This window comes from Cydia strobilella, chromosome 7, assembly GCF_947568885.1.
Source record: "Cydia strobilella chromosome 7, ilCydStro3.1, whole genome shotgun sequence".
Taxonomy (NCBI): Eukaryota; Metazoa; Arthropoda; class Insecta; order Lepidoptera; family Tortricidae; genus Cydia; species Cydia strobilella.
Window position 1 is genome coordinate 12,367,206 of NC_086047.1, and position 8,853 is coordinate 12,376,058.

The following is an 8,853-nucleotide window of genomic DNA, read 5'->3' on the forward strand; positions in this document are numbered from 1 at the left end:
CAGAATAACACCCAGCAGCCTAAAACTTTTTCAGAGTTTGTCAAGATTTCGATGAGAAGCTGTCTAGATTACACTTTGTGTCTAGTATCGTAAGAAGCGGCATCAAAAACTCTTTCAAATGAGATATAATTCGTGAACATTGAAAGAGTATGGCTACCTCAAAATCCAGAATAACACCCAGCAGCCTAAAACTTTTTCAGAGTTTGTCAAGATTTCGATGAGAAGCTGTCTAGATTACACTTTGTGTCTAGTATCGTAAGAAGCGGCATCAAAAACTCTTTCAAATGAGATATAATTCGTGAACATTGAAAGAGTATGGCTACCTCAAAATCCAGAATAACACCCAGCAGCCTAAAACTTTTTCAGAGTTTGTCAAGATTTCGATGAGAAGCTGTCGAGATTACACTTTGTGTCTAGTATCGTAAGAAGCGGCATCAAAAACTCTTTGAAATAAGATATAATTCGTGAACATTGAAAGAGTATGGCTACCTCAAAATCCAGAATAACACAAAGCAGCCTAAAACTTTTTCAGAGTTTGTCAAGATTTCGATGAGAAGCTGTCTAGATTACACTTTGTGTCTAGTATCGTAAGAAGCGGCATGAAAAACTCTTTCAAATGAGGTATAATTCGTGAACATTGAAAGAGTATGGCTACCTCAAAATCCAGAATAACACCCAGCAGCCTAAAACTTTTTCAGAGTTTGTCAAGATTTCGATGAGAAGCTGTCTAGATTACACTTTGTATCTAGTATCGTAAGAAGCGGCATCAAAAACTCTTTCAAATGAGATATAATTCGTGAACATTGAAAGAGTATGGCTACCTCAAAATCCAGAATAACACCCAGCAGCCTAAAACTTTTTCAGAGTTTGTCAAGATTTCGATGAGAAGCTGTCTAGATTACACTTTGTGTCTAGTATCGTAAGAAGCGGCATCAAAAACTCTTTCGAATGAGATATAATTCGTGAACATTGAAAGAGTATGGCTACCTCAAAATCCAGAATAACACCCAGCAGCCTAAAACTTTTTCAGAGTTTGTCAAGATTTCGATGAGAAGCTGTCTAGATTACACTTTGTGTCTAGTATCGTAAGAAGCGGCATCAAAAACTCTTTCAAATGAGATATAATTCGTGAACATTGAAAGAGTATGGCTACCTCAAAATCCAGAATAACACCCAGCAGCCTAAAACTTTTTCAGAGTTTGTCAAGATTTCGATGAGAAGCTGTCTAGATTACACTTTGTGTCTAGTATCGTAAGAAGCGGCATCAAAAACTCTTTCGAATGAGATATAATTCGTGAACATTGAAAGAGTATGGCTACCTCAAAATCCAGAATAACACCCAGCAGCCTAAAACTTTTTCAGAGTTTGTCAAGATTTCGATGAGAAGCTGTCTAGATTACACTTTGTGTCTAGTATCGTAAGAAGCGGCATCAAAAACTCTTTCAAATGAGATATAATTCGTGAACATTGAAAGAGTACGGCTACCTCAAAATCCAGAATAACACCCAGCAGCCTAAAACTTTTTCAGAGTTTGTCAAGATTTCGATGAGAAGCTGTCTAGATTACACTTTGTGTCTAGTATCGTAAGAAGCGGCATCAAAAACTCTTTCAAATGAGATATAATTCGTGAACATTGAAAGAGTATGGCTACCTCAAAATCCAGAATAACACCCAGCAGCCTAAAACTTTTTCAGAGTTTGTCAAGATTTCGATGAGAAGCTGTCTAGATTACACTTTGTGTCTAGTATCGTAAGAAGCGGCATCAAAAACTCTTTCAAATGAGATATAATTCGTGAACATTGAAAGAGTATGGCTACCTCAAAATCCAGAATAACACCCAGCAGCCTAAAACTTTTTCAGAGTTTGTCAAGATTTCGATGAGAAGCTGTCTAGATTACACTTTGTGTCTAGTATCGTAAGAAGCGGCATCAAAAACTCTTTCAAATGAGATATAATTCGTGAACATTGAAAGAGTATGGCTACCTCAAAATCCAGAATAACACCCAGCAGCCTAAAACTTTTTCAGAGTTTGTCAAGATTTCGATGAGAAGCTGTCTAGATTACACTTTGTGTCTAGTATCGTAAGAAGCGGCATCAAAAACTCTTTCGAATGAGATATAATTCGTGAACATTGAAAGAGTATGGCTACCTCAAAATCCAGAATAACACCCAGCAGCCTAAAACTTTTTCAGTTTGTCAAGATTTCGATGAGAAGCTGTCTAGATTACACTTTGTGTCTAGTATCGTAAGAAGCGGCATCAAAAACTCTTTCAAATGAGATATAATTCGTGAACATTGAAAGAGTATGGCTACCTCAAAATCCAGAATAACACCCAGCAGCCTAAAACTTTTTCAGAGTTTGTCAAGATTTCGATGAGAAGCTGTCTAGATTACACTTTGTGTCTAGTATCGTAAGAAGCGGCATCAAAAACTCTTTCAAATGAGATATAATTCGTGAACATTGAAAGAGTATGGCTACCTCAAAATCCAGAATAACACCCAGCAGCCTAAAACTTTTTCAGAGTTTGTCAAGATTTCGATGAGAAGCTGTCGAGATTACACTTTGTGTCTAGTATCGTAAGAAGCGGCATCAAAAACTCTTTCAAATAAGATATAATTCGTGAACATTGAAAGAGTATGGCTACCTCAAAATCCAGAATAACACAAAGCAGCCTAAAACTTTTTCAGAGTTTGTCAAGATTTCGATGAGAAGCTGTCTAGATTACACTTTGTGTCTAGTATCGTAAGAAGCGGCATGAAAAACTCTTTCAAATGAGGTATAATTCGTGAACATTGAAAGAGTATGGCTACCTCAAAATCCAGAATAACACCCAGCAGCCTAAAACTTTTTCAGAGTTTGTCAAGATTTCGATGAGAAGCTGTCTAGATTACACTTTGTATCTAGTATCGTAAGAAGCGGCATCAAAAACTCTTTCAAATGAGATATAATGTTTTTGATGCCGCTTCTTACGATACTAGACACAAAGTGTAATCTAGACAGCTTCTCATCGAAATCTTGACAAACTCTGAAAAAGTTTTAGGCTGCTTTGTGTTATTCTGGATTTTGAGGTAGCCATACTCTTTCAATGTTCACGAATTATATCTTATTTGAAAGAGTTTTTGATGCCGCTTCTTACGATACTAGACACAAAGTGTAATCTCGACAGCTTCTCATCGAAATCTTGACAAACTCTGAAAAAGTTTTAGGCTGCTGGGTGTTATTCTGGATTTTGAGGTAGCCACGGTCTTTCAATGTTCACGAATTATACCTCATTTGAAAGAGTTTTTCATGCCGCTTCTTACTTCAAATGAATTTGTATAAAAAACATCCAAGACGCAAGAACAAATTAAGGGTACACGGAAAGAACATGTCTAGTCAATTTAGTAACATGTTGAGTAATCGCGGTTTTAAAATTTGGAACCATGTCAAAATGTATGGTAATTCCGTGACCAGGTCTTTTTTAACTAAAAAAAAAGTTGTGTTACATATATTATACAGTGGTAGCAAAAGATATAACTAATAGTTCATTAAGAGCTCTACATTTTGAAATGAAAATCTCATTTTCCGAAAAAAGTGACTAGACATGTTCTTTCCGTGTACCCTTCAAATATTCGTGCCCATCACGCAAATAAATGCCTCTGCCGGGATTCGAACCCAGGAATACGATAAGAAATGTATACCGGTACGATGCTTTATTGATTCGGGCGCACAGAAGACTTATTTACGTCGCGATATAATAGAAAGTTTAAATTTGAAGCCTGTTGGCAAAGAAATCGTGTCGAATTGTCTTTTTGTCGGGATTGAAACTAAAAAGGAACTGTTTTATACCTACGAGTTCACCGTAGCAAGCTTGGATAAGAAGTTTCAACGTACAATGACTGCGCGAGACAAGTCTAAGCTCTGCGGGTACGTTCCTCGTTTAAATGTAAATCATGAAATGTTCAAAGAGTTACAGAATAGTAGATTGTTAACCAAGGGATGAAAGGCATTAATTTCTACCGAGGTATTTTGGCGCTCGAACGCAGTGAGAGCGCCAATAGTCCGAGGCAGAAAGGATGCCTTTCACCCGAGTTAAACACTCTACTTTTAATTTCGAATACGAGGAAAGTAAAATGCATGTGTTTTTTTTAAAACATGACTATGTATACATTTTTATAGTATATGTTGAGGGTACTTTCAATTAACAATTCAAGCAAAAGAATCTTTATTTATGGAATGGAGAGTCAAATATCAGAATGGAAATTGTATAACAAATCCATTTAAACTCTAATTTCAATTGCTTATCGTAAAAAAAATTGATTGTAATGTACTGTAATGTACTGTAATGTAATGTAATGTAATGCACAAAGTGTAATGTAGACAGCCTCTCATCGAAATCTTGACGAACTGAAAAAGTTTTAGGCTGCTGGGTGTTATTCTGGATTTTGAGGTAGCCATACTCTTTCAATGTTCACGAATTATATCTCATTCGAAAGAGTTTTTGATGCCGCTTCTTACGATACTAGACACAAAGTGTAATCTAGACAGCTTCTCATCGAAATCTTGACAAACTCTGAAAAAGTTTTAGGCTGCTGGGTGTTATTCTGGATTTTGAGGTAGCCATACTCTTTCAATGTTCACGAATTATATCTCATTTGAAAGAGTTTTTGATGCCGCTTCTTACGATACTAGACACAAAGTGTAATCTAGACAGCTTCTCATCGAAATCTTGACAAACTCTGAAAAAGTTTTAGGCTGCTGGGTGTTATTCTGGATTTTGAGGTAGCCGTACTCTTTCAATGTTCACGAATTATATCTCATTTGAAAGAGTTTTTGATGCCGCTTCTTACGATACTAGACACAAAGTGTAATCTAGACAGCTTCTCATCGAAATCTTGACAAACTCTGAAAAAGTTTTAGGCTGCTGGCTGTTATTCTGGATTTTGAGGTAGCCATACTCTTTCAATGTTTACGAATTATATCTCATTTAAAAGAGTTTTTGATGCCGCTTCTTGCGATACTAGACACAAAGTGTAATCTAGACAGCTTCTCATCGAAATCTTGACAAACTGAAAAAGTTTTAGGCTGCTGGGTGTTATTCTGGATTTTGAGGTAGCCATACTCTTTCAATGTTCACGAGTTATATCTCATTTGAAAGAGTTTTTGATGCCGCTTCTTACGATACTAGACACAAAGTGTAATCTAGACAGCTTCTCATCGAAATCTTGACAAACTCTGAAAAAGTTTTAGGCTGCTGGGTGTTATTCTGGATTTTGAGGTAGCCATACTCTTTCAATGTTCACGAATTATATCTCATTTGAAAGAGTTTTTGATGCCGCTTCTTACGATACTAGACACAAAGTGTAATCTAGACAGCTTCTCATCGAAATCTTGACAAACTCTGAAAAAGTTTTAGGCTGCTGGGTGTTATTCTGGATTTTGAGGTAGCCATACTCTTTCAATGTTTACGAATTATATCTCATTTGAAAGAGTTTTTGATGCCGCTTCTTACGATACTAGACACAAAGTGTAATCTAGACAGCTTCTCATCGAAATCTTGACAAACTCTGAAAAAGTTTTAGGCTGCTGGGTGTTATTCTGGATTTTGAGGTAGCCATACTCTTTCAATGTTCACGAATTATATCTCATTTGAAAGAGTTTTTGATGCCGCTTCTTACGATACTAGACACAAAGTGTAATCTAGACAGCTTCTCATCGAAATCTTGACAAACTCTGAAAAAGTTTTAGGCTGCTGGGTGTTATTCTGGATTTTGAGGTAGCCATACTCTTTCAATGTTCACGAATTATATCTCATTTGAAAGAGTTTTTGATGCCGCTTCTTACGATACTAAACACAAAGTGTAATCTATACAGCTTCTCATCGAAATCTTGACAAACTCTGAAAATGTTTTAGGCTGCTGGGTGTTATTCTGGATTTTGAGGTAGCCATACTCTTTCAATGTTCACGAATTATACCTCATTTGAAAGAGTTTTTGATGCCGCTTCTTACGATACTAGACACAAAGTGTAATCTAGACAGCTTCTCATTGAAATCTTGACAAACTCTGAAAAAGTTTTAGGCTGCTGGGTGTTATTCTGGATTTTGAGGTAGCCATACTCTTTCAATGTTCACGACTTATACCTCATTTGAAAGAGTTTTTTATGCCGCTTCTTACGATACTAGAAGCAAAGTGTAATCTGGACAGTGTCCCTAAAAATAACGAAACCATTGAAGAAACGTTGTAGGCTGCCTGTTTGTGAAGTTAGCTGCCCTATGTGTTTTGTGAATAATTTGGCCCTTTTTGGGCTTAACACTTTCAGTTGTGATAAAAAAGTCAAATTTCTTTTAAAAACATGTTGTATATGCTCTTGAAAATGCTTAATATGTGAGTGTACAGGAGGTATATTAAATGACATCTTAATTTGGTTGGATTATCTTGGGCTGCCAGCTTTAGGCTGCTAACTTCACGCCGGTGCTTGACTCAGATCAATTTTACTGAAATATTTCCCGCCCTGGAGTGACGAAAATATGTCATCGATCCGCGGAATAGGGTACTTATCATCGACTAAAACCGGGTTAACCGTTGTTTTAAAGTCTCCACACAGCCGAACGTCCCCATTTTTCTTGATGACCGGCACCACGGGTGTCCCCCAGTCACTCCACTCCACGGGCGAAATGATGCCCTCGCGCTGCAGTCGCTCCAGCTCGGTCTCCACGGCGGGCCGCAGCGCGATCGGCACGGGCCGGGGCCGCCGCCACACGGGCGTTACGTCACTATTTATATCTAATCTTAATTTTGTTTTGTTAAAAGTACCAATACCGTCCGCAAAAACATTTGGAAACAGCTTTATTAGTTTCGTACAGATATTTTCACTACTAACTTTTACGTTCACAGAGTTCACATTATTGTTATCATTTATGCGCGGAAATTCAATACCGAAAGCCCTCAACCAATTACGGCCTAGCAACGGTGGACTAGAATTATTATCGTAGACAACCAATTTTAAGCCATGTACAGTTTGGTTACCGAGTTGTACCGTACAAATAATTATACCTTTTGGTTTCACCTTTTGACCACTGTACATTGTTAAATTCGACTCGTATGGGTATAGTTTACAATTACCAAAATGTTCCTTATATATACTAAAGGATATAACGCTAATTGCGGAACCAGTGTCCCCTTCCATAATTAATAAAACGTTATTGACGTTTACCTTAACCATCCACTTAGTATCTGGTTCCGCGTCGGCGTCGCTCAGCTGATAGACTTGTAGGGGCCCGTCCTCGGACTCGGACTCGTCAGATTGCAGTCCATCGATCCCCTCAGTGATGACGCGATGTACTTGTTTGGGATTTTTTCTAAAACGACACATTTTGGCGATATGACCTACATCACCGCACACATAGCACTCACTATTTTTAAATGAACACTGTTGCTCCGGATGTCGTCCATCACAACGATAGCACTGTCCTCCTGACGATGTCGACCCTCCTCGGCCGTAGTCGCCGTAGCCTCGACGCTGAGGCCTGTGGCGCGAGCCTCGAGCCCGCGCGCCACTGCCGCCGCCGCCTCGCTGGCGCGGCGCGCCGCCGCCGCTGACCGCGAACACGGGCTCCGCTTCGCTGCGGTTGCCCGACGCGGCTGCCGGCTGCTGAGCCAGCCCCGCTGACTTGGAGTCTCGAACGGCCGCCTCCAGCGACAACGCCAATTCCGTGGCGCGTTTCAACGTGAGGTCGTCGTCCTCTGTGAGCATTCGCTGACGAATGCGCTCGCTTAGTAAGCCGTAAACAAATTGGTCCCGTATGTTTTCCTTCAAAATGTTGTTATCCGAAAACTTACAATGCTTACTCAGTTTCTTCAATTGCACGAGGTACTCGCTTATGGTTTGACCTTCGACTTGTTTACATGCCCTAAAGATCATTCGTTCCGCGATTATTGACCTTTTTGGTGAAAGATGTTCTTCGACTAAGGTTACAATTTTATCGAAACCAACCTTTTCGGGTGTCTCCGGGTAGCACAGGTCTATGATCAAATCTAAAGGCTCGGTGCCCACTACCGCAACTAGGTATTTCGAAAAATCAACAACTTTTACATCTTGTATAGTGAACCACGCCTTCAATCTGCTGACGTAGGTCGACCATACGTCGACATTCATTTTAAACTCTTTGAGGGCACTAAGGTCGGGTTTTTGATTTTCATTCATGATTTTAACACTTAAACACTTGCTGAACACCAAATTTATTAACCGGACTCGTCGCCAAATGGTGTATACTGGGAAATGCTTTCGAAGGACGGCGAATGAAACACACGTAATTCGAGACTGACATTTATTTGTCTCTGCCGGTAGGCGGCAGAAAACTAAAGTACCTACATGTATGCACAGTATACAGCAGTTATATACCTTAGTTTTATTGGATGTATATAATGTACAAATTTCTAGAGAAGGCGGAGAATGTAAAGTTATAGCAAGAATAGTGCCTGGGCGTGGGCATAGATTTAATAATAAACTATACAATTATTTTCTGGATCAACAAGAGTAGAACCTAAATCAACTTCAACTGAATGCTACTAAACAAAGCCCTCAATGTCAACCTTACGTGCAGAACATGTTGAACATATAATGTATACACTTTTTTGGGAAACAGGTTTTTCGTAAATTAATAAAAAAGTAAAAAATAAGACATGTTTTATTTTTCACAACTCTTTATTAACTTTAGTTTTGTCCGCCATGACCGTGATATCAGCAGCTTGAGCCTTGAACTGCAACTTGTAGGTACCTGGAAATTAGAAATTATCTTTTCAGTTTCATGTTGTATTTTGAATATAACTATGTATTTTTGTATGTATATGATTTATTGCTTGCAAGATGGT

General features: G+C 38.6%; 1 protein-coding gene across 1 annotated transcript; it reads right to left on the minus strand.

The window, feature by feature from the left end:
• Positions 1-6,445: 6,445 nt before the first annotated feature.
• Positions 6,446-8,185, minus strand: LOC134742834 (uncharacterized protein K02A2.6-like). The gene has a single exon (XM_063676020.1). It carries the CDS (start codon positions 8,183-8,185, stop codon positions 6,446-6,448), a length of 1,740 nt encoding a protein of 579 aa, XP_063532090.1.
• Positions 8,186-8,853: the final 668 nt, after the last annotated feature.